Consider the following 27,187-nt stretch of genomic DNA (forward strand, 5'->3'; position numbering starts at 1 on the left):
ATGAGTTCCATTTTGGAAAAGGCAATACCCCCTATTTTTAACACAGCTGGGGGATTCTTCCTCCCATGAACAACTGTGCAGAGCTGCTCTGTGGGATCTGCATCCCACAACACAGCTCCAGCAGCACCAGCCTCTCTTAGGTCTGAAAAAATTAGGGAATGTAGCAGCTTTGTTGAGGAAATGGAATTAATTATGGGGATTTTGAACACAGAAAAAAACTACAAATTAGAGAACAAAAATTAGAGTCTGGAAGGTCCAAGCTAAGCTAGGCAGAAGGTAGAGGCGGGGTTCCTGTGAAGCTCATGCTTCTTGAGGAAAAAAAATATGCAGCTAGGAAACAAAACACATCTCAAAAGAGAAGTGGGTTTGGAAAACTTGAAGGAAGGGGAAATTAAATGCCTTCCTCTCAGAGGAACAACTGTCTGATATTAGGTCTGAAGCTGCCCACCCAGAGTAAAACTTTTACTACTGTTTGCAGTGAAGGCCAAGGGAGAGCAGCCCGACAGGACACGGCCAGCGGGAGGTTGGGGGAGCGCCAGGGCAGGCGGCTGCTGTCCTTGGACACAGTCTTGTCCTTCCTGCAGCCACCGCCACCCAATCCTAGGGCAGCCTACGTAAATCACACACTTGCACTAAACAACCCGAAACCTTAAAAAAAAAAAAAAAAGGAAAAAATTTAAAAATAACGGGATTGCCCCGACGCTGGCAGATGGGGCGGGGCCAGACGCGCCTCAGAGCAGAGAGGGGCGGCAGCGCCGCTCCTGCGCTTGCGCACTCCTGCCGCCGCGTGTCACGGCGCCGGCCGCCCCCCTAATTTTTTTCCGTCAGCCGCTGATTGGCCTCCGCGCTGACCAATAGCGCAACGCCGAGGGCGCAGCGCAGCCAGTAGGAGAGCGGCATGGCTGCGCGGGCGGGGCGCGCGCCGGGGCCGTGCGGGGCTGGGCGTCCCCGAGCACCGCTGCTCCTCATGGCGGGCTGGGCGCCGCTGCTGCTGCCGCCCGCGCTCCTGCTCGCCCTGCTGTGCGCCCGGCCGTGCCCTTGCGGCACCGCTCCGGCCTCCTCCTCACAGCCCGTGACCGCTCGCCTGGCGGCGAAGTGGCCGGCGACCCCGCTGCTGCTGGAGGCGAGGTGCGTGCAGCCTCCTCCTCTTCTTTCTCCTTCTGCTCCTCCTGCCAGCACCGCCCTGTCCCGGCTATCTCCTGGGGAACAGGAGGGCGGAGGGGCCCCCTTTTCCCTCCGCTGAGCGGGATGGAGGGCTGGCAGCGTTTCTCTCTGTCGGAGGGTGTGTTAAACTACGTTTTGGATGTGAGGCTGAACTGCTTTCTCCCCTCGGAAAGTGTTGTGGACCGTGCTGGCAAGGCTCACCCACGCTGTGAGGGAGCTGCACAAGCCGCTTCGTGTTTAACCTGCTCAGGCGTTTTGCAGGTCGCTGGGTCGAGGATATGTAGTGGGCCAATGACACAATCCCTGCCTTCCGCTGGGTAACATCTTCGTCTGCCCCCAAGTAGTTTGCACCTTAGTTAAGTGATTATAAAGGTACTAGTGTAGATACGAATCTGTGAGAGTGAAACACTTTTAAAAGGTATTGTTAACTTGTAATCGTAACTTCAGCCTGGAGAAGAGGAGGCTTTGAGGTGACGTAATTTCAGCCTCCTGAAGGGAGCCTACAAGAAAAGTGGGGAGTGAGCCTTTCTTACAAGGGCATGGAGTGAGAGGACAAGGAGGAATGGCTTCAAACTGAGAGCAGGCTTACACTAGATGTACGGAAGAAATTCTTTACGTGAGGGTGGTGAGACACTCTTAACAGGTTGCCCAGAGAAGTTGTGGGTGCTCCATCCCTGGAAGTGCTGAAGGCCAGGCTGGATGGGGCTCAGAGCAAACTGCTCAAGTGGGAGGTGTCGCTGCCCATAGCAGGGGATTGGAACCAGATGATCTTTATGGTCCTTTCCAAACCAAACCACTCTGTGATTCACAATAGAAAGGCAAAATGTTTTCCAGTTTTAGATGCTTGTGGCTCCCCTGCCCACTTGGCTTAAATTTGTTTTGTTTTTGAACTTACTTGCTGTTGTTTGGAGAACACCCATGAAGTGTAGAACACCAAGCTTCTGTAATCAAAGGAGAGGCAAACTTCCAAAGTAAAGATTAGAAAACAATATAGACAGGCTAGCAAATTGAACTTTTTGGTAGACATAAGCAGGATGTTCCTGTAAGGAAAACCACAAACCTTAGAAATGTTACCTGTAAATCACAGAATTACAGAATGGCTTGGGTTGGAAGGGACCTTAAATACCATCTAGTTCCAGCCCCCCTGCCATGGACAGGGACATTTTCCACTAGACCAGGTGCCCCTTTCAGCCTGGCCTTGAACACTGCCAGGGATGTGTCATCCTCAGCTTCTCTGGGAAACCTGATCCAGTGCCTCACCATCCTTACAGTAAGAATTTCTTATGTATATCTAACCTAAATTTTGCCTCCTTCAGTTAGAGGAAAAAAAATAAATGGAAGGGTGGTATTTAATATAAAGTAAACCCTACCTTTTATGGTTTGTAAGGTTTAACCCATGTTTGAAAATGTTTCAAGGATTGACAGTCTCCCTCCCTGCAAAGGAGATGTCATTGATGAAAGCCTGTAACTTAATGGAAAACTATAACCTGATAGAGAGTGTGTTCTTATTTGTATAGTTAGCTACTGTTTAATAAAATCTGTGTACTGAATTGATTTCATTTATAAGTGTATATTGGAATATCTGATATCTGTGGAAAAATAAAGTGAACATTTTGGGGGTTTTCTGTAACAAGAGAATAGTCTGCATGCTTTACAGCTCTGATTGTTGAGTTTGGATGATAGTACTTTGTTCAAAATATCTTTTGACCAAAATACTGCTCAGTTCAGTGTTTATGCTCTGGAGATGGTTGGTAGTCATTGAATATCTAATGTTTGGTTGCTGATGGGTATTTATTATTTTGAACGACTCGAGGTTTTTGCTGTGGTACATCTTTGGACAAAATCAACCTATGGACAATTAATTTTTATTTTTAAACAGTGAATTTATTGCAGAAGATGGTAATGAGAAGTTTTGGCAGTTCTTGGAAACTGTGCGGGAATTAACAGTTTATAAACAAGGAGGTGAGTTCAACAGCATGCTGTTTTTAATATGTTATCTTGTGCTGTATTTAACTTTGAAAACACAACACATTAATTAGTTCCAGGCAGGTGAAGCCTGACTCTTCCATTATTGCTTACTGGGTAGGTTTCTTTCAGAATGTTGTAGCATATTTTCCCCTAAGAGCAATATTTGCAGAAGAATTGGAAAAAAAAAAAAAAGGAAGCCGAGATGGACTGAACTGCTCTTAAAATATGGAACAGAAGTGTTAAGATTAAAAATACCTACCTGCTTACATGACTTGCCAAGAGCTTATAGGATATTGATACTTCATGTTTTCTGTAAGATGGGTGCTTGCAGGGCATAAAATCACAGAAATAACTAAAATGAGAATGCTAGGTAATGCTAAAGGAAAAATTTAAAGAATTACCAGAAAAGGTTTAATACTTTTACTTAGCATGGAGACTGTTTTCTAGCATCAATACTGATGTTTTAGAATAAAGGTTTATCACTGAAAAAATAGGACTAAAAAGCCTTGCATGATTACACAGAAGAATATAGAGTTTTTAGAAATTTGGGGAGAAGACCAAAGCATAAAATCCAGCAAAAGAAACATAAAAAGCCACCCCAGAAGAAACCTTGGAGAGAAGTTTACTAGAAATGTCCATGTTAATGAGAAATTGGGAGACTGATGGTGCTTTACAGGTTGGGCAGTATTAGACCTGCTTGGTAGGTCAACCGATGAACAAGGTGAAAAAGGCTTCAAAACAAGGAAAGGCTGCTTTGTTCTGCTCTTTATTTACAGAACAGTACAACTCTTTAGGCATGAGTGCAAGCACCTAACACTACCACTGGAAGAGACTCGAGGGGAATTGAATGCAAATTAATAGTCATAAGCTAATAAATTGTAGAAAGATCACACAGAAAATGACAGTGAGAGGTGCAGGTACATGAAAAATACTGTATATGGGAAAGAGAACTTGAGAAACAACATGTTTCAGCAATTGTGACTGACTGAGTACAACTTAAAAATGTGCATGTTATAACATTATTTGAATGCTGAGTAGTGCCCCAAGCAGCCAGTAAACTTAAAAGATTACTAGGAAGGGAACAGGGATGTGCAGGGTAAACATAATTTTGCTGCTCTTGATTCCATGATGTGCTTTTATATTGAGTAAAATGTGATGTTTGACTTTACTGTCTCCCTGTGTTTTCCTCATTGTCTCTTTAGAATGGAAAAAGTACAAGCAGCAAATGTAGAAAGAACTGTGATTTTAATTATGGAGTATCAACTGGGAAAATGAAAAAGTTACTGTGAGATTAATATCCCAAGGTTAGAAATTATGCAAAACCAGAGTCACTGAGAACAAAATGCCCAGGTGGTGAATGCTGCTAAAAGCCATCCTTTGTAAGGCATGAGGACATGGAAAATGGAAGTAGGTGCAGAATTTGACCTGTGGTCAGCTGCTAGTAGCATTTGTTGAGGCAAGTGCTGTTTAAGGTCTTTTTCAGCCCACAGGACAGTGGCATGTGTTACACCCTCCACAAAGTTGGGAATGACTCAAAACTGGGAGGAGAATGTGGAAGGTAGGACTGTAATTAGAAGGACCTTGGCAGGCTGGAGAGACAGGACAACAGAAACACTGGGAAATTCAGCAGAGGTGCTTTACAGACTCCCTGCACCCTGTACATGGGCTGGAATAAGCTCATCAACAGCATAATCTTGGTGCTGATTGACTAGAATTGTTTTTTTGAGAGACAGAACGAGGATCCTTGCAAGCAGTGAGAAGGCCAACTACATGCTAGGTTGCAGCAGCAAGAGGATAGCCAACAGGTCAAAGAAAGTGTTTGTTCCACTGTATGAGGCACTTGTAAGACTGAATCTGGAGTGTTGGGGCTCCCTGTGAAAAGAAAGACGAGTCCATCATTGGAGCAAATCTAGGAGAAGATCTCTGCAATGCTTAGGGAGGTGGAACAGACTTCTGAGGAAAGGCTGAGAGAGAGCTGTGAATGAACCTGAGAAAGGAAGGAGTAAGGAGAGACCTTGTATCTTCAGTTTCCTAATAGGGAAATGTGCAAAGGACGTGGAACCAGGCCCTTCCTGAGGGTACACAGCAAAGGGCAGAAGTTGAAATATTGTTGTGGTTAAGAAGTTGTGGTTAGATATTAGAGAAAATGTTTCTGCCGTGGGATTGGGTAAACACTGCAACACTGCTCCAGGAGGCTCTGGAATCTTTTAATTCAGATAATTCAAAATTCTACTGCATGAGACCTTGAGCAGCTTAGTCAAGCCTTGAAATTATATCTCTAAGTAACAGTTTGGATAAGGTGACCTCCAGAAGTTCCTTTTAATTTACTCTTTTTTTTCTATGAGTGGTTTAGATGCAGTTGGTATTGCCTTGAGATAAGACTGCTGTATTAGATGAAGTGTCAGGGGTTTTTTTATCAGCCATCTCTTTTTTTACTTGCTTCGACACACTTTCCAAGGGGTTTGAAGCTTTAATGACATTTATTATTAGTGACACAGATGTCTGTTGAAATTAGCTGTTAGTTAAATACCTACTTCACCTGGATAAATTCTGTGATTGAGTATAAATAAATTACAGTAGGATGATCTCCATGACCTGTCATGCCAAGGAACTGTTTAGATGCTGGCAGTTGACACCCTTGGGACTGTACTAAAATACTACTTTAATTAGGTATATTGAGTAGTTGATGACTATATATCTGTATGGCCAACACACACCTATAAAAATAACACAGGAAATTTTGAAGTTGTGGCACCAAGTGGCTTTCCTAAAAGTTGAGTTGTAGCTGGGATAGTGTTAATCCAAGGAAATGGTTGCTCTTCATGAGCAGGAAGTCTGCATTAGATGTTTACAAGAAGCTGCTTAGCTTGAGTGAAGAATCTTGTACTGCAAGACTGCAGTAGCATAGTTTAGTGAGGTGTGTAATATTTAATGTCTGAGGAGAAGTTGGTCCTCTCTTTGGTGTGGAATATGAGTTCTGTCATAACTGCTGCATGTCAAGACAGATTAATGTAGAAGGATGGTCGTGATGTGTTAAAACTGATGTAGCAACAACTGCTTCAGTAAACTAAAGGATCTGGCTGGAAAAGGATTGGTTGAGGCAATTGACTTTTCAGCTATTCTCTGAGTGATGCCAAGAGTAGACAGGATGACTGAACAGGAAATGAAAACATTGTTTATTTCTTTTTCTAAATAGAAACATTTTCATAAAAGCTAAAGAATTCCTAGATTTGAAGCTGAAAATCTGAATTTATAAAGGAATTCAATGATAGACTTGTACCCCAACACACAGTTTAATGTTTCAGAGGAGTTGTAAAGTGTTAAAGCTCGAAGGCAATTTAAAAAAATCAAGTGGAATAGCTTGCTTTTTTTCTTCTAAATCCTCCCTTGGATTATTTTCAATCTGTTTTTTTTTTAATCAGTTCTCATTACTTGTTCTTTTAAATTTAGAATAATCAACATCTCTTGGTAATTTGCTAATTTAAAATATTTAGCATTACTGAATTTAGTTTATTAATGGTCTGTTTAGCTGTGGTATTTGTTGCAGTTGAATGGATTTGGTAGGAATTATCTATATGGAATTTGGTGAAACATTTAGTCCGGTGATGCATTTGGTGGTTTTAACTTTTTTCCCTTTTAATCTGAACTCAAATCAACTTGGGCAGCATCTTGATTAGACCATATGGAAAACATTAAAAGGTTAGTGATGGGATACACTGTATTGAATTAATGTCTTCAGGGAGCCTGGACAACATTGTTTATATTTACTTAATGTGCAACATATTTTCTGCGAGGCTTGTGAAATGCTAGGAAAGGCAGATGATCCTGTTCTGAGCTGAAGGTATATTATAGAGAAATGAAAGCTGCAAAAATTTTGTACTTAAACCAGCACTTAAAAACCAGTGAAGATGGCATTTTAAACTTGCTGCTGCTTTTTTACCCGTAAAGGTTAATTTGTGATCACTGAGGGAAAGTAAGTAGCCAGTTCCCTGCTGAGTAATTATCACTTGAGTGTTTACTGTCTTCCCAAGTGCTTCAGTTTATATATTGAATTTTCAGCAGCCTCATAAATATATATTAAAAACCAAAACAAAACCAACATGCAAAAATATTTTCTCTATGGAAGCAATTTTCTCTGAAAAAAATGTAACTGTATATTTCACATAAACAACCATCATGCAAATTATTTTTTGCAATTTAGAAGACTACACATTATTCACAACTAAATTAAAGAAGTATTTTTTATGTGTATATAGACCTTAAAGATTCCAGAGGAATCAGTTTCACAAACTGATTTCTATACTAATAATGCAATAAAATAAAGTACTCCCTCTTTATTGGCATCTTGCTTGGATGGGACAGAGATTTGACTGGCCAGTGATTGCCTGAGCTGCTGTTACCTGCAATCTCTGATTCCCTAGCTGATCTGTGGATCTAGATATTCATATCTATGCACTTGGAGCAATCCTCATAGATCCATCCCACCAGGTAATTATTTCCAGTGCGCTGTGTTCTTCTGAATAATAATGCCCCTTACATTTACTCTCCCTACCTCCTGTGCCTCAGTACTTCAGATTCTCTTGTGGGTTACCAGCATGTATTCAGGTTAATTTTGTGCTGTGTGTGCATGAGGCCAGAGGACCTGTGCTGTAATACTTTCTTATCTTTTGTGACTGCCCTTGTTGCCTCTTTTAATTATGTTTAACTTGCCTGTGATAAAAGATACTGCTGTAAACTGTGGATAGGAAATGTCAGCATTTAAAGGTGAGTCTGCTTTGCTGGCTGTTCAGTTCTTGCTGTATTCAATCTAATCAATTTGGCTACAGGAGTTGAGTTTTTCAGCAGACAAACTAAGGCATCTTCAGAGTGAGCTTTTCAGGTCTTGTTGGCCACTAGGCTATATTTCACATGGCTAGGATGAAAGTTTGCAGATGTGAAGTTCTTACGTGTGCCTTCAGATGTATTCAGTCTGGAGCTGTATCCTGTTAATGTGGTCTATTATTTACTTTTAAATTGACTTTGTTAATGATTTAGTAGTAATATACTGTCATGCTGGATTTTATAACCAGAAGAATCTGGTTCTTTGTGATTGCCTGTAACATCCTCAGAAACTTACTATGAATTGTACTCTTTTGGCAATGTTAAAATGAGTTTAGAGGGCAGGTAGTACCAAATTTAAAGGATTTGGTACTATGTGGAAATAATTTGCAATGCTCAAACCATAGTTCTGATTAACTGAAATTAGCTCCGTTGGTTAGAGCATGGTGCTAATGTCACCAAGGTCACAGGTTCAATCCATGTACAGGCTTTAAGAGTCCACTTAAGTTCACTGTAGTGTTGAACTTGAGGATCCTTGTGGTTTCCCTATCTCAGAATATTCTCTGTGATTCTGTGTATGCAATAAACTCTAAAAATTGGGTTTGCATTAGCTAGCTCATAGCATTTGGCGTGCATTCATGTGTCTTGGTGAAGTTCAAAGTACAGTTGCATTTTTAGTGAAGCCAACAGTGTTAATAGAAGTTGTAGGAGTGGATGATTTGATAGATCCTTGTCAATGTTGTACAGTCGTTTTGGAAGGCAGATAAAAAACCATCCTTTTACTTTTTTTTTTTACTTACTGATATCATTGTCACCATAATTGTCTTCCAGGAAAAAAAGTCAAGTCAGCTGTTTTAAATACACTAGTGAAAGCACAGATGAAATTCGTAAACCAAAAAAATTAAAGACTTGTGGTAAAAATATTTTATTGAGGTAGTATCTTCAGAATTGCATATTTAATGGCTCTTTGTTGTCTTTATTAGGATGTTATTTAGGCCAAGTGGAAAGGCAGGAGTTTCAGGTTTAGTTTTATTTTTGTAGAGATAATTTGAAGAAAATTTGAAAATATAGTTATTGGAAAAAAGTTTCAATCTGAAGGATTTGTTGCTTCCAAATTTTTATATTCAATGTTTTGAATGTGTGAAGCCAAATTGATCTCATTTAGAATCATACAATGATTAAGGTTAGAAAAGACCTCCAAAGCTGAGTCCAGCCTTTGACTGATTGCCACTCTCAGTTAAACCATAGTACCAAGTGCCACGTCCAGTGACTTCTTGAACACCTCCAGGAATGGTGACTGCACCACCTCCCTGGGCAGCCCATTCTAATGCTCAACCACCCTTTCAGTGAAAGAATTCTTCCTGATGTCCTACCTGAACCTCCCCTTGTCCTCAGCTTGAGGCCATTTCCCCTTGTCCTGTCTGTACTTGGCAGGGAGAAGAGGCTGATCCCAACCTGGCTATGGACTCCTTTCAGGTGGTTGCAGAGAATATTGAGCCTCCTCTTGTCCATTCCCAGCTAATCATTCCCAGCTCTCTCATCTGCTTCTCACGGGACTTGTTCTTGAGAGCCTTCACCAGCGTTGTTGCCATGTGGGTTCTGCTAGGCTATGTGGAGGTGTAGAGAACCTAGATAGGTTTCTCATCCATTGAATTTCATGTAAGACAGTAACAATTATATGTCTTTCATGTAAGACAGTAACAATTGTATGTCATGGATTAACCCCAACCAGCAGCTAAGTAGCTCATGTCCACTGTGCTCCCCAGTAGGGTGAGGAAGAGCATTAGGAAACGGCAAAACCTGTGGGTTAAGGTAAAAACCATTTAATCATTGAAAAAAATTGAAATATAATAATAATAATAATAACAACAGGAAAAAGAGAGGAATAAAACTTCTCTCAAGTGATGCACAATACAGTTGCTTATCGCTCACTGACTGGTGGCCAGCCTGTCCCCAAGCAGAGATTGACAACTCCCAGCCAGCTCCCCAGTTTATATACTAAGTGTGACATTCCATGGTGTGGCGTGGCCCTTTGGCCACTTCAGGTCAGCTTCTCTGGCCATGCTCCCTCCCAGCTTCTTGTGTACCTCCATACTGGGAGGGCATGGGAAACTGGGAAGTCCTTGACTCAGGGTAAGTGCTGCTTAGCCACAGCTAAAACTTCGGTGTGTTATCACATTATTCTCATATTGAATCCAAAACACAGTGCTGTACCAGCTACTAGGAAGAAAATTACCTCTACCCCTGATGAAACCAGGACTTCACATAGAATTCATTGGAAGGAGCTTTCTTGAAATGCAGATTTTTTTTATTTTTCTAATGTTAGTATTTTTTCTAGTCAATTACAGCAAATGCTGCCTTTCTAAATAATGAATTTTAAGGAGGAGAAGGTAGAAAGAAGGTACTAGATGCTTTGAGAGCAAAAGAAATATTTTTTTTTTAACAACCACGACAGGGTTGTAAAGAAGAAAATGAGAGGATAGAAGCTGCTTAGTTATGAAAATTGAATATGCCTGTAGAATGAGAATTGAAGGTTAATTATTTCCAACCAATGTTCTGTATTGTCACTTTTGTCATTCCCAGACACCATCCACCTACCTTCTTACTCAGAGTCCTGATTTTGACTTTGAAAATACAAGATATGCAGGGAGCTACTTCACATGTTGTATCCCTTCTCATGCTCTTGTTTATCATATATTTTTAAGGAAGAAATAGAATATGTGAGAGTAGCCCACAGAATGACACCTCTAGAAGATTTTTATTTATGTAACTTGCATGGTTGGAGTGTTTCAAAACTAAATGTTAGGAAATTATTTGTAAAATAATGCTCTATTCAGGCCTCTCCATGTAGATCTTTTGAGTGGGCTTTTATATTGCTGAAGATAATTTGAATATTTACTAGTGCTATTAAGCTCTCTTTTGTTGATTTTTTTTTTTTGTGTTATTAGGTTTAAATAGTTATTAGTGGACAACACTGAAGACTTTTGAATGCCAAGTAGCACTGGCATTAATGCTTGCTTGTTATGTAGTGTAGGTAGATATGCCGCATCATTTAGCACTAAATACTAAAAGTTTGTCTTGTCTTTTTTTTTTCTCCCTTTGACAGATTCAGAGTACTCCTATTACAATTTAATCTTGAAGAAAGCAGGACAATTTTTATCCAATTTGCAAATCAATCTGTTGAAGTTTGCACTTTCCATACGGGCTTACTCTCCAACTGTTCAGATGTTTCAGCAGGTGACAGTATTGCCTGATATATTTGGTACATGATTGAATGAGGTATTTTTGCTAAACAATGTTCATTGTTACAGTTCAGTAAAATATATGCCAGTAGTATTTGGAATCAAATGTGATGAAGGTGATGCTTTATAAGCTGGTTATATTGTCAAGAACAAATATTCGTATTCAGTTGTATGGATACCATTCCCTTCAGGGTAGATTTTTTTTTTTTTGCAGTTGTTCATTTTTGAAAACTCAGATCATGGGGAGTTTTTGCATTGCTTCAAATAATCCTGTGGGAATTCAGACGTTTCCACATTAGGACATTTCCTGTTGCTTCAAGTAATTTACATTTGTTATTTAGTGGATTTCTCATCTTTCTCATTGTTTTAGTATTTGAAAAGTTGAAAAATTAGAAAAACGGGCTTTATTAATGAAAAAGTGAGAGGACATAAATTCACTGTGCCTCTAAAACTAAAATTGCTACTTCTCCTTTTGGTAATGCCACCTTTAGGATAAGGTGAGAAGTCCATGTTCCTGAAAGGTAATAAGCTGTAATAAAGTTAGGGAGTTTTGCAGGAGTTGTCTGGAGGAATATCTTAATCTCAGACTCATGTCTTTTTGTTTTTGCCTTTCAGCTGGTGAATCCAGACTCACTGACATGCAGTCACATGATTCCACTTCATATTGGAATAGCTGAGTAGAGTTTAAAAAAAAAAGGCAGGGGTTGGGAAAGAGAGAATATCAAAAATTTACGTTATTTGTTTGGGATTTATTGGTTTAGAAGTATAATCTTTGGATTTTAACATGATTGCTGATAGCAACCAAAGTTAAAAATACCTCAGAGTACAGGCTGTGATTTTAGTTTGTGGAGATGATTTCCCAGTCCTGGCTTTACAGAACATAAATGTACTTCTCATTTTCTGGAGTATGATTGCATTTAATAGATTATATCTCACAAAGGTTATAGGGTCTTAATCTTTTAATTTTTTTCTTTTTTTAAATTTTCCCCAACATGTACCCAGTTTTGAATGGGTTTAATTAAAAACACAGCTTAATGGCAGCTGTTGAGTTATTTTAATCAAAGGGATGTGAGTTTAAGTGCAATCAAAGCATTCTGGTTGAGTATAATTGTTGAAATATTAGATTGCAGCTGATGAACCTCCACCAGAAGGCTGCAGTGCATTTGTGGTTATCCATGAGAAGCACACCTGTAAGACTAATGAAATAAAAAAGCTGCTGAAGAAGGCTACTAAGAGGTAAATATAATGATTTGGTTTGAGAGGAAAAATAGAATACTAAAGAGCTTAATATTAGTAGAGTTCTTCAGTTATGAATCAAAGTAGAGTAGCTTTTAAAATAAATTCATAGACCTTTGATCCTCGAATCAAATAGACAGTTTTGCATTTTTTTACTTTTTTTTTTTTCAACATGGGATAGTCAGGTTACAGTGTACTTTTCTATACAAACTTGGAGTTTCACATGTCTGACACAGGTCTGTCAGCAGGTTACTTTATAGTCAGTGTCACTGCAGTTGATGTTGTCTGGGATGCAAGGGCTTGGCACAGGAGTAGAAGAGGAGTCTACCTCATGGACAGGGCATAGAAAGGCATAACCTTTCCTCACCTCTTCCTGGATTTTCTACCTATCTAGCCTTTCTGCAGGTTTTGTCTTGTGGTAACTAACATCAGTCCAGTATTAATTTGAGCTCTGAAATAAAATGTGTAGAGCCTGTCAAAATACCAGTAACGGAAAAATGAAAGTGTAATGTTTAATCTCAATTAAAAAAAAAAAGATATTCTTTTGTGGTTTTTTAAGACCTCTGTGTAAGTTTTTTTCTTTTTTCCCCTCCCTGCAATGGCCACCATGATATACATTAGTGTTCATACCCTCACAGGCTTCATGGAGATATGCAGAGCTCAAAGATTATTTAGTAGGGTATATTTCTTGGATTTTGCTTTCTGTCATATTATAAATTGGAGGGAAACCCTGAAAAGCTATAAATTTGTCTCTTTAGGAGTTGGTTGCTTCTGAAAATAATTTTGTATTCTACAGGTGTGATTTGTCGTATATTCTAAGTCCGTTGATACAATTACAACCTACTAAATTATTGTCTTTTGTTTATTCAATAGCCAAGGCTTCTGTAAAAAACAACTCACTGTCTAGCTTACAGTGTCTCATATTTACCAATTATATTATTCTAAAAAAGAAGAATGTCTAAAAAAATGTCTTTTTTTTTCCTAGATAAAAGCCGAAATGAACTACAGATAATTTTATATGTTGAATTCTTGTGGCCATGTATTTAGGCATCATGAGACCATAACATTTTATTGCAATGTCTGAATATAGTAAACTTTTAAAGCAATTAACTGGATTCAGCACATTCTCCTTTCTGGAGATGATATTTCCAAATTTAAAGTTCTGGAAAATCACAATAATAAACAGTAGAATCCTGAATTATTTAAAATTGAGAGAGTTCAACTTGTAGAAATCAAGAACTTGCAACAAAACTGAAGTTTCTTTATTTGATTGGTCTTCTATTTTCAATAAGTTTGCAGTTAGTCACATCACACCAGTCAGAGCTGGAGGGACAAAATCTTGATAAATTTTCCCTCCTTCTCACCACTCCAAAAGTAGTTGTGTCACTCAAATATTTAGAGTACCTGGAGCCAGACTCTGAGAAAAACATGTTCACATTCACACGTTCAGGTAATTGTTCCCACTGTTAGTTCCATTTGTACCGGGTAGCAGATGCTTCACCTGTGCTTATGGTATTTAGGCTAGGTGATAATGATAGGGCTGTGCTCCTCTTTGTTTTCTACCAGGTGAACAAATGATATAAGGGACAGTGTGCTGTGCCACAGCTGGTTGCTCTAAACCAGTCATTCTTTTTCTGTCTTTTCTTAGAAGAGATCTTTTTGATTTATTGATTATCTTTTTATTTCCAAGTATTTTCCTTTGTGTTCCTTTCTATTTCTACTGTCTGTCATGACTCTTCCAGTTCAGCCAGGCCAATTTAAGTTATGCTTTCAGTTGTTCACCATATTCGGATGACGATGCTAGAAGTGTCCTGACTTTAGGGACTGATAATTTCAAATCTCACTGGAAGAGAAAGAAGAGGCTGCAGCATTCTTTTTGTGTGGATTCATCATCTCAACTCAACATTCAGGAAGTCTAAGGCTCTTTGAGCTAAGGAGAGCCCACATAGTGTGCATGTCAAGGTTAAGGTTTTGCTTCATTCATTCCTTTATGCAACAGCGACTGTGATTATGTCTTTTGCATTTTCAGCCATGTTGCAATGGACTGTGTGGGTCTAATTGGAAATACTTTGTGTAGAGGTGCAATGGTTCCAGAGCTCAAGGGCTCTGGACGTGTCAAAGAACACATGGTTAAATGCTTGGGATTGCTTATCTTGCTAACTGTCCAAAACACAGCACTAAGGTTTCTGGGGCTGTCACTCTGAAGAGCAGAACCATTAATAGAAGTCACATTCTGCTCAAAACAATCAGCACCTTACATTTGTCAGTACATGTTTGCTATCTTCTCTCCCATTGCTTCTGCATCCTATTCTGGATACTATCTAGACAAGCATGTGGTTGCCTGTACTACCCTAGTAACTGATTAGCAAGTGCTGAACTCCACATCTGTTTAATTTTTTTATCATTTTCTTTTTGTCTGCCCAGCTGTTCTTCCTTGTCTTTCAGACAGCCTTATGAGCATCTCTTATGGCAGGAAATTAATTACCTTTCAGTTCTAAGAGCAGGAGAATCAATTACTTGTCACTACTATTCAGTGTTGAAGAGAAACAAAGAACAGAGGCTTATCATGGATTTACAAGAGCTGAACACTTTACTTCTCAACCCAAGGTCATTAGAGGAGCTCTGTGCAGTGTTATTTCATTATAGCACTTAATGAACATGAAGCATCTCCATTGTGATGTGAGACTGTCACTATTCAAGTCATGGCAGCACTCAGTAACCACCTTGGTTGGTTGGTTGGTTGGTTGGTTGGTTGGTTGGTTGGTTGGTTGGTTGAAATAGCGTGGATAAAGTTAGTTAGAAAAAGAGAAGCTCACTTGGTTGAGGTTTTCTACTCTCTCCATGAAAGGGGCAGCTCTTGTCTCTCTGGTTATGAGAAGGAAGTTGCAGAAGTCTCATCCCACACGTATGCTTTTATTGGGGCAAATCTGGATCAATTCTTCCACAGAGGTTACTCATTCAAGAGTCATTTCAGACTCCTGGATCTCACCGATTTGTTCTGCCTTGTCCTGTGACAGTCCCGTCCTAGCAGTGGACAGCTTGCCTGATATTTCTGCGAAACCCAACTACCTGTACGCAAGTTAATTCTTAAACTGGGCCCCTCCTTTAATTTCTGCCTTGCAAATGAGTCTTGATTGCATATCTACCAAACTTACATAGGACATGGATGTTAAAACCCTGAGTACAGATTACTCTTGCTTGAAGTGAGGGTTTGCAGCACATTACCTCCAAAGGTTACTTTTGCAGTGTAAATTATTCTGTGGTTTTTTACATTGAATATGTTCCAGAGATCTTCATCATAGAGACTGTGGTGTTCTGCTCACACCTTTCGAGCGTGGCTCTTCAGTGACTGTCTACCATACACAGTTCTGTACTGTGTGTTGAATTACAGTTTCCTAGCTTGTCTTGGGCATGCTTAGAGACAGTTTATTGGTCTTTTGATTGAAGGCAGCTTTGAAAAAGTGTGCTCATCAATAATTACTACCTTGAGTGTATTACTCAATCATATCCTCTGTTACTTCTCCATCTTTCCCAGGTTTTATTCAAAAATGTCTTTATTCATCTAAGAAATCATTGCAGCATAACTTTTCTAGTCCTGGTTTTCAATTAGGAGTGTAGGTAGGCAGTCAAAATTTGCAAAATTAGCTAAATTAACAGAACCTGATGGTTTCAAAATAGTATAACCTCAGTTAGTTTCCAGGTGTGTTGACAGCTTTTTCAAACTTCACAGAATCTCCCTCTGCTACTCTGATACTGACTGATTGCTCTGTGCATCTCTGATAGATGTAATGTATCATTCAAATTAAAAGTTTCAAGCTGTTATTGATGTACAAAATCTCGAGGTGCTATGCTTTTCATATGCTTTGTGTTGTGATTTGATAAAATATATTTCAATTATTTATAGCTGATGCTGATTTTTCAGCTTCTTATACTTTAATTTGTGAATTTGTTGTTCTGCGAGCAATCATGCTTATTTTGTGATGATTTTAACATGGCTTGTACACTTTTAGCATATAAACACTTACTATTTTTTAATATATGAAATAGAAAAACTGCCACTGTTTTAATTCATTTCCTGACTTCATAATATCACCATTATTTGTTTTAAAACCAGACCCAGGCCATATCTTTTTAAGGGAGATCATAAATTCCCAACTCTTAAAGAGGATGGCCCAGTGGTTATTCTGTATGCAGAAATGGGCACGAGAGACTTTGTCAAATTCCACAAGATTTTATCTGAGAAGGCAGAAAAGGAGGAAATTGTTTATGTTCTCCGGCATTATATTCAGGTATGCAATTCAAATCAACATTGTTTCAGTAAACACCAGCATTGTTTCAGTGAACTGTTAGCATTCTGTCTTTGCTTTGCTTGCTTTTTGACAAAACACTTTTTCTACATTTATCTTTGCATTTGCCTAAATTATGTGTAATACACATAATTTTCTAATATTAGAAAATTTTCTAATATTAAAACTCCCTAGGTGATTCACCAGATACAAACTATGAAGCCAGGAAAGCATGGTAATGTTCCTAATCCTGCATGCAAGCCCTGATTGCATTACTGATCTTGAAATACCTCTTTTTTGGTTTTATGTCTGGGTTTTGTACAGTGTAAGATCTCGGGTGAATCTTGGTGCAGCAGACTGAACACATTAGTAACAAGAATTAGAAAAATGGAAAATAGAATAGAGAATCAAACTGAGAAATTAGCTATTATATCTTTTACATGTTCTCCACATAATCTCATGTTCATTGAGATGCAGCAGCATGGACTATCATGCCAGCATCATTGACCAGTTTTAAAATGTTTATGTTCCATAGTGTCACTATTTGAAACATTGTTTCTGAATTCTTAACTTACTCTTCTCCCTGACAGATAACAAGAAAAATACCAGTACGTGGAACTGTATTGTCCCCAGTTTTGATTATTGGAAGGCTTTTGTGATTTATATTCAAAGTACAGCTCTTAAGTAGGGTGACTAATCTGAGAATAATCTGATGGAGTGAGAGGTTGCTGTGATTTTTGTAGACCAGGAATTTCAGGGAGATGAGATGTGTAGTTTGCAGACTTTGAGTTGTTTGCTCACAGTAATGAAATAGAGAATTTGAGGAAACCAATCTTGAATTCAAAGTTGTATGGGGTTTAGTTTTTAATGAACTTTGTTCTTTTATGGTTTTATTTCAATGAAATGCCTACTTGCATATTAAATGTCTCATTGCTCTGCCTGGCTTATGCATCATGGTCTCCCCAAGTGCGTGTTGTCTTCTTGCCTGTGCCTTTTCTCTCTTCAGACCTGTCTTCCCTTTTCTTCTTTCCTCACAACCTCCATTTTTGTTCTTTGGTACATACTGGGATGGATTGTCCCTGCTTTTTTACATTAAATACCAGAAGAGGGAATATTGATGACAGAAGAGGTACAGTCTTTCTGCTGTCTCTTTCTTTTTTAAACCAATATCATTGAGACTACTTATGGAGTGCTCTCTGCTCCCTCTGCCTTGAGTTTGGCTTGGAGGATGGACAGAGAAGCCTCCCAGCCCTGCTGGGCTTTCACTTGTAGTCTGGAGGATTCTCAGTACAGAAAGGTTCTTAGAAATTGCAAGCTAAAGCTCAAAAGGTTTTCAAGAAATTGCTGCTGTGCATGTGCAAATTGCATTTTAGAAAGGGGATTTGCATACATTTGGGTGAAATTAGGACATGTATTCTGAAATAAGTATGTTTTGTGTAATGACACTATTGAATGTCAAACTTCCACTCCAAAGTTAGAAGTAGCTGTTGTTTGTTTTTAGTAAGTGGCAACCTGTTTTTCACAGTGATACTTCAATACATTTTATTAATACTTCTTGCAGAAAGTGATTAATTGTTTTATCAAACTTCTTTAAAGAGTAAGTCTGATTCAAAAATAGAGTGCTTCCTCTTAACATCCTGGAAGTGTGACAACATTACAAAGAAATTAGCATCAGTTGAAAATGAGAATTATGAGGCATCAATAATTGTGTAGGGTGCTATGAGCTGTGCCTGTTCTAGTCCCTCTTCTAGTATTGTGTGAAGACTACAATTTTGACCAGCCTTTCTGTGATTTGCAGGAGATAAAGGACATTGTCACCTTCTTTTACATGCCTTCTCAGTGGACTGTCAATATGCCTCGCGCTTTGAATTGAAAGATGAATTTAAGTAATGACTTAAATGTCATAAGATTTTAAAGTTACAATATTAGATATTGTTAATCTCATTTAAATGCATTTTGTAAGTTATGTTTTTTTCTTCTGTTAAAATGATATCATCAAGCAGAAGCCAAATTCCAGGAAAATGTATTTATCTGGATATGGTGTGGAACTTGCAATAAAGAGTACAGAATATAAAGCAGTGGATGACGCACTGGTTAAAGGTATGTGGGTTTTTTAATTGATTTGATATCTTGCTGGAGATACTATTGAAATGCATTAAAATCTTCAGTTTATACAATGTTCAGTCATTAATGTTTTGAAGGTTATACTTAATTTCTGTCTACAGAAGGAAATCTCAGGTATTAGGAACGAAGAAACCAGTTACTTTATGATTGTTGGCATTGCTCATATTCTAATGGCTACATTATTAGTGTTTCAGGGCTGAGGAGACTGAATTTTTTTTCCCTGAATTTCTGTGGAAATACTTTCACAGTCTTCTGTAGAAAAGATGTAGAATAGAAAATAGAATTTGGACTAGTGCACATTACAGTGTATTGAAATAAGACATTTACTGTAGAAAGTGCTAACTACTGCATGGGGACACAGAGAAATTACTTTGCAGGGACATTCACAAGATAAAAGGAAAGTTAACTCTCTTTTGTAAGACTAAGGTTTAATGGCCTTTGAGTCATGTCAAAAAATAGTTTAATTTTTTTTTTAAAGGGGAAGAAGCTGATCTACAATTTACATCAAATGCCAGCTGGAGGTTCAAATGCTTTAAGGTTATCAGGCTTTTCAAGTGTAAATTTGGTAGAAGTTGACTGATGAGAGTTATACCTTATCATTTAATCAAACTGAGAAATGGCAGTTTTTTGAAGTGAATTGTTAAACCACACCTATTTAATTTTATAAAAATTGTTACCACTGAATGAATCATATTACAAATTATTTTAATGTTGCAAAGTTCTGTAGAGTAATTAATTTGGATGCCAAAATATATAAGTATAAATTTCATTAAAACTACCTTTGAGAATGACAACTTTGTGATTTTATGTTTCTATTAACTGTTTTACAATTCATAAAAACATAATACTACAATAACTTTCTTGGCTTATATTGTCTACATGTGGTATGTATTCAGGAGCAAATGAGACAAAAGAAGAGGAAGATGAGGAAGAGGAGGAGGAAAGTGATGTCCAAGGATTTCTCTTTGGCAAATTAAAGTGAGTTGATAAAAGTTATAATTAAACTTTTACATTTGTTTCTGGAATCTCAACCAGTTGGGTTTTTTTAATAGAATAATTGAGATTTATGTTGGAAATTACTTCATTTGGTGGAAATTATGATTTTTTTATTTTTTATGTCTTGTGAACATAAAGATGCAACGGTTATTTATTCTGTTAATTTCAATGTATTGCTTTTTTTTTTCTAATTATCTTAGAATATATACAGTGAACTTTTAAAATTAAAAATATCTGCCTGGGTAACACTACCAAAACTTAGAACATTGTGATTTCACATTTGTTAGATAGTTAGAATCAAAATGTTGATTTTCAAAATGCAAGAGTAGCACAAGAAATCCAAATATGTGCTGTATCTCCATAAGGTGTTTTTAAGAAGGACAGTAATGGATTTGATAGAGTTAAGGAGTGATACTTCTAGGAAGATGGGCTTATTATAAGATACCATCTCATTCTGGAGTTTGTGAGTTTGTATTCTCTTCCATCAGGAACTCTTATCTCCATGCTGCAGTCTGTTAAATAAAATTGAATGTTACCCTACTGAGCACTCCTTCCAGTCCTCATCTGGATTCATTTTGTGGTATTATTCATGCAAAGTGCTTCCCTTTTCCTGTAACAGATCCATGTCATGGATCATAAATTTTTTTCTTCAGCAAATAACCTTGAGGTTGTGGGTCTTCCCTAGATGTCATTCTCTCATTATTTAAAACAAAAAGTATACTTGTAAATATTGTCACTAAACTGTAAACCCCAGAGTTCAGAGCTGCTAATTCTAAATTCTTGAGAGCCCATACCCTCCCTTCCTGCCTTTTTATTCTCAAACATGTTGAGGTAGAAGTGCACTCAGATCTTGAGGCTTCCCTGTTGTTCCACCTATATGTTTGAGATTCTGCACAACAGGTATTACCAAATGCTTATGCTTTATCTGGGCTTTTTTTCTTTTTGTGTTTTGCTAGGTTTAGCTATACTTAGTCTCTTGATTCTCCACTGTGACTGATTTGTGAAGCTGTCAGATAATTCTGTCTTTTTGACATTGTTTCTAGATTCACTGGGGTTTTTTTCCTCTTCTCCTTTTCATACAGGAGGTGAAATAGATGTTTCAGTAGTCAGTAAATTGTCTCTCTGTTACAGCTATGTCAAAAGTTTTACTTTTCTCTGCTGTGAAATAGTTATGAATGTAAGCAGAAGACATAAAATGTTTAGAAATTTAATGGAGAATTTTTTCAAGCATGTCATATAGCAGGCTCTGAAATATCTGTCCTCAAAACTTCTTTACATACCTATTATGTTTTCAAAACAAATAGCTAAGCTTTTTTGTACCATGTTCTTTAGCTCTGACAGATGATTTGTGTGCTCAGTAGATTGATTTTGTCAGTGCTGCCAGTTTATAAAACATGTTCTCAACATTGTATGGCCTATACCTCTTTTAGTTAATGCCACAAAGAGTGCATTCAGTTACAGTCTATATATAGTACAGTTAGTTATACATCATCCTATAGTAAGCTAAATAAACAGTCACCTGTATGGCATGGTAATACTGTCCCATCTTTGACTTAATTTATTCCATCTAAATTTATGTGGCGGGTTTTGAGACAGATCACTACAAAATAAGTGAATTCCTGGTATTTAGTAAGAATTTCCTTACAGAGAGAGTTGTCAAGCATTGGGACAGGCTGGCCAGGAAAGTGGTTGAGTTCCATGCCTGGGTAGATGTGGCATTTAGTTTAGTGGTGGACTTGACAGTGCCTAATGGTTGTACTTATGGCCCTTAGAGTTCCTTTCTGACATAAATGATTCTATGATTCTCTTTAGCTGGGGTTTACCCCTCAGAAATTGCCTTTTCTCACCCAAAAATCCCCGTTTTTGTTTCAGTAATGAATTAAAGTTACTTCTTGGTTGTTATCCTAAGAATACAATATTAGCTGTGACCAGTACTGTGGATAAGAGCAGACATTGATGGATGTAATTGATTCTTTTTTGTAAAAAAATGTCTTATTGTAGACGGATGCATCCTGATCTGAAAAACAATCTGATGGAGCTTAAAAAGCATCTAATTGAAACTACTAACAACATGGAACCACTGAAGGTTTGGGAGATGCAGGGTGTGTATCGCATTTTATTTTTAATTAACACAATACTCTACTTAATTTTTTTTTTGGTATTTTAATGTTTAGACATTATGATAAAAGCTTCTTTTAAAAGAAGAGACATAATTTCGTAGAAAGCCCTTAATACCTCAAGTGTTTAAAAGGCATGTGCTGATACCTTGTATTGTATGCTAGAAACTAGACCATTGAAGTAATTTTATAAGATGGAGAGATATATTGCCTGTTTTTCTGCCTGATGTATCATCTCAGGTATTAAAACTTGTTTTAGATACTTTTTTTAGAGGTCAGGCAAAAGATATAATTTTGACATGACTGCTAGGTTAAGATGAAATACATGTTAGGACTGCTTGTTTGCTTTAATTTATAAATTTTATCAATGTACTGGAGTTCACATTGGTGCATTTTTTTAAATATAATATCAGGTGGAAGAACATGCTTTTGAAAGCTTTCCTGTAGAAAAGGAAAACAAATACATTGATTGCTAAAGCTTACGTGCTGATGACTTGCAGGACATTCTGTAGCTTGAATTAAATATAAATCTCTCATAAAATGTAACAACATTCAAGTTTATGCAAGTAAATTTTCTCCCTTACAGTCTTCAGCTTTAGAGAACAACCTGATCAAAATTAGTTTGCCTATATATATTAGTGCAGTGAAGGTGACTGAGCAATCATCTGAGCTTCAGTTTCTTTTGGGACCCTGATGTTACAGAGCTTGCTAACAATGTCCAGTCTGATATTAGCTGTGTGAGATAATTGTAGTTCACTTTTAGTCTTTTATCAATGAAGTTCAACTGCAGGATTTATCTTTGTCCAGAATTAAAAACAATTGAAAAATATTGCTTTAAAGTTCTCTTGAGAAATCTACTTTGGAAAAAAAATAGGAAAAGAAAATAATGGGTTGAAATATTTTTGTTTTTGTGTGTAATAGAATGCCACTTGGCTGACATTAAAGCTGAAGCAGACATGAAACTTCAATCCCTTTAATGTCTACCTTCAAACGATAGCACAAGGTTTCTGTTTAGTGGTAGTCTTTTCTGTGGTGTTATGGGTACATATATGAAAAAGGAAACTGGTGCTGCTCCCCAAAGAATCAGTTCTTAGTGTTGAAAGTATTTAAGTGTTGGGATGCTGTTAATTTATGTCAGGAAGACTCCTGGTGGCTTATGGTGCAGGATCTTCAGTCTTCAGCCCCCACATTTTTTGGTGCAGTTGTTTTGATGCCCTTACTGCTGACATGACAGGGTGCTTTCTCTAGATCATTCTTAATGACTAATTATAGTGGCTGAATTAATGGCTCAGCTTCTCTCTGATTTCCTTTAATTAGCTTCAAAGTAAAAATCTAGCTAAATTTAAGCAAAACTACTTCAGCTATAGGGCATACTTCTATTTATAAATGAACCTAAACACCATTCAAGAGTTGTCTTTCAAGAGCTTTTATATTTTAGGTAAGTAATTAGTAAGTACTTTTTCCTCAAGGTGCCTTACACAGCACTCTCAGCTGTGTTAGGGTGCTGCAAGGAGAGGTCTGTAAGTGACAGCCCTGACCAGACATAACCAGGGAGGTAAAAAGATGTCAGTTGGCCTCAGTAGTATTTGAATATTTGGATCCTAGCTGTTCAGCATAAAATGGAAATTATTAACAGTTTATGAAGGGTTTTAAGTGTGTGACCCAAGTTTACAGCTTCCTCACTATCTGCAGTAACAGCAGCAACTGGGTGTTATTGCTTCAACAGATTACAACTTACTTGCCTGTTGAAAGAGTCCTGAAACCTACTTTTGATTTCTTTTCTTATTAAAAGTATTAAGAAATAGAAGGTAACATTCTACCTCTCGCTCACTTATTTTTTCATCCAAGAAGTACCTTATCAGGCTAAACTAGGAATGTCTTATTCACTTTGACCCACCCTTCCTTTTTTTTTAAATTTTATTTTTCTTCCCCCATCCTAGATCTTAGTTTTCAAGCAGCTGCTCGAATTATGTCTACGCCTGTTTATGATGCCTTAAAGGTAATGAAAGACATTGCTCAGAACTTCCCAATAAGAGCCAGGTATGGTATTGGAGCTTTTTTTTTTTTTTCAAATGCTATCTCTGTTTGTATTTTACTATAATGATAGTAATACAGATTTATATCCAAATCCTGCCATCACATATTCATGTTTCACAGCTTGCTAGATGGATTCCAGGCAATGTCATTGAGTAGAAGATAACTCCAGGGAGAGCTCATGATCAGTCTCTTAAATGTTTCCTGTCTGATGCAGGAGATGCCATGAGGACATGCTAATCGTTACTTGAGGCTATGCTAATTACTTTAAGACATGCTAATCATTACTTAGTTCTCATGGATTTCACTGGACTGATATTTTCCCAGGTGAAAACTTCTGTTGAATTAGTAGCAGAATTAGTCACAGTGGGAAGAGGCCAAATACCATTAATAAATTTTGTGGGGATCCATACACATTAGTTCTAAGCACAATGTTGGTGTTGAGATTGGGCCCTGGCTGTTGTATGGTAGTGTTCTTACTGGGGAAGATCTGTCTTCCATAACACATTACTAAAAAAAGTTCAAGAGAAATATTAAATAAATGGACATGCCCTGATTTTAGCTATCTGAATATGAAAAATTGTTCTTCCTGTAAGCCACTAGTACTGTGATTGAGAAATGCTTTTCCTCATACTTATTAAGTTCTTCATGTAATCCTATCAGCAATATTTGCCTGAATTACTGAATTAAATGTGATGCTAAATAGGGTTCTTAACGCAGCGTGCTTTCACATTTTGCCACTCTTGTTTAATTATCACAGTATTTCATTGTCACCCCTGATTGTCTGTTGGAGAAAATCTACACCATAATGGAAAAACTACCGTTGTAACATCTTGTGTCAAGGAAGCAAAATGCCTTTTAAAATGCCTGAAGCATAATTATTATGAAATAGCATGGTATAAGTTTGCACTTAGATTAGCAATCAGAAAATTCAGCTTTCCAGTAGGAGATAGTGGAAGCGTACATAATGTCAAACTTCAAGTCCAGTTCCGTTCTTTAAAGGACAGGAAAAAAGTCATTTTGAAGTGTGCCAGGTGACATTTAAATCATGGATTTTACAAGTCATTAAATTGTTACATTCCACTCCAACTCCCCGTTGTGTATTTGTGGCATTAGAGAGCTCAATTTGCCTACTCTTCAAGTATTTTCTGGGAAAAAGTATAAGAAGACTTTAAAATTATTAAAAGGGGAATCACTGTTTCCTTCCCGCATGATTTATTCTAACATGCTAATCTAGCTTGTTATTTTAACATGACAGATTACAAATATTTAAATAATTTAAATTTAATAGGTCTACATTGACAACCTAAAGGGGCATTGTGTAAAAATAGTGCACAGACTAAATTTCATTAATAGTCTAATCATGCTTAACCTGATGAATCAAAATACTGGTTTGGAAAAAAAACCTATAATAAACAGGTAATGAGGAGATATTGCTTAGTCACTTTAGATAAATAGCCAATCATTATAATAAGTGTTTTTAAACTGTGTAAGTTTCAGACAGTTTTTATGTGAAAACAACCATTATTATTACACAAAATTTGGTTTTAAAAGGCTGTATGCAAGTTTTAGAACTCTAGTTATGAAAATAAAATACTGCACATTTCTTTAGAATAGGGTTCTTTAACCCTTATAAAAACAACTCATATACCATTCCTCTGAAGTTTTCTTTCACTTTCTAATTTGCCACCTGTATTTTTGTGTCTCAGTATTTCCAGTTGAAAAGGTTAGTCTGAGGTAGATTTTACAAAATGTCATCCGATGTAGACAGTGTACCAGCTGATATATGTCATGGCAACGTTTTGATAATTCATTTTATAAGGTATTTTTCATCTTTGATTTGTTATATACTTGTCCTATTGTTGCATTCTTAAAGAGCAGATAATTAGGTATTATAATGCTCTGTTGCTTGCTATTTATTAATCATTCACAAATGTTAACATGTGACCCTGTGAAAGGGTCCTTTTTTCCCCTCAACCTTCCGTACTACATGGCTACATGTTCTTCTAGGTAAGAATAAAGATGGATAAAATTATAGAGGATATTTCAGCCTCAGGGTGATTCAAGAACATTCCTACACCATGTAGAAAGATAAATAGTGTCCATTTACTTTCAACCACTGAAGTGTTTTTCTTTAGTTAGAGTCTTTCACTTGACAATTCCAAAAATATAAGTAAAAATTTTGTGAAGCTCTGAACAAATTGAACAAAAGAGGGAACTCAAAATGAGCAGATGTCTTTCACAGGTATGCTTGTTACCTCAGGTTGGTAGGGTGTCCTTTCCAAGGATCAACCATCACACTTTCTCCATAAAATTGTGCTAGAATCTTTCGATGTCAACTGCCATGCATGAACAAGGAGCTGTTTAATGATTCCTTGGATTGCTGTCCTATTACTAGAACAACTATCTAAAGCTTACCTTTTGTTGATGGCTATTTTACTTCCTTGCTAATGTTGGACCACTTTTGAATTTTCCTTTGGTTTTTTATTATTTTCCCATTTATGTTTTATTTTTCTGCCTAACTGCTCACAGTTGCAGCCATTTGAAAATATACAGGTTGTCCTTTTTATCTGTGCATTTTTTATCAACTGAGTGTGCTTATGAGAGTTGCAGGCCCTACTATTTTTGTCTAGTTCAGCAGGATAAAATTCAGGTTTTTAAAGTATTTTTTGAAATTTTTTACTTCAGAACTCTCTAATACCAAGCTTGGAAATGATACTGTTTGCTCCTACAGTATGTCTCTTTGGTGGTCTGGAAAGGTTTAATAGTTATTTAAAATAAACTGATCTTATGTCTTATTTCTGACATCTTGTGAGAAATGTGGAGTATACTAGCAAGATCTATTCTAAATCAGTTTCTTTGGGGGGGAGATGAGAATTTATGTTATTAAATGCTTTATTTTCCACAAGTTCGAAACTGGCTTAGCAGGATCGTTCTCAGTGTGCTTAGTTAACTTTCAGGTTTGAGATGACTCCAGTTTTTCTTCAAGCCATGTTCAGTCCTGTTTTGAAAAAAATGTTCATATAGCCAACTAGAATATTTATTTTGGCATTTATCAGGACAGACAGATTTAGGTTAATATGGTTTAGGTTTTTTAAAACATGGAGAGATTAATTTGCCTCTGAAAGTGTTTTATGATAGGTCTGATAATTATAAACTTCACATACAATGCACTCTGTGTCTGGGGAAGGTAAAATACAGC

The 27,187-nt window shown here is 37.3% G+C and overlaps 1 protein-coding gene across 1 annotated transcript in view; it reads left to right on the forward strand.

Moving 5' to 3' along the window:
• Window positions 1–372: 372 nt before the first annotated feature.
• Window positions 373–27,187, forward strand: part of UGGT2 (UDP-glucose glycoprotein glucosyltransferase 2) — a 76,400-nt gene continuing 49,585 nt past the window's right edge. Inside the window, exons 1-9 of the mRNA XM_084225008.1 lie at window positions 373–1,128; window positions 3,044–3,126; window positions 11,057–11,187; window positions 12,316–12,428; window positions 16,543–16,717; window positions 18,718–18,814; window positions 19,735–19,816; window positions 21,836–21,936; window positions 23,892–23,991. Of these exons, the coding sequence (XP_084081134.1) occupies window positions 899–1,128; window positions 3,044–3,126; window positions 11,057–11,187; window positions 12,316–12,428; window positions 16,543–16,717; window positions 18,718–18,814; window positions 19,735–19,816; window positions 21,836–21,936; window positions 23,892–23,991 (1,112 nt within the window). The 5' untranslated portion in view covers window positions 373–898. The remainder of the gene's footprint in view (window positions 1,129–3,043; window positions 3,127–11,056; window positions 11,188–12,315; window positions 12,429–16,542; window positions 16,718–18,717; window positions 18,815–19,734; window positions 19,817–21,835; window positions 21,937–23,891; window positions 23,992–27,187) is intronic.

The sequence above is a fragment of the Fringilla coelebs genome (assembly GCF_963513975.1).
Source record: "Fringilla coelebs genome assembly, chromosome: 2".
Lineage (NCBI taxonomy): Eukaryota > Metazoa > Chordata > Aves > Passeriformes > Fringillidae > Fringilla > Fringilla coelebs.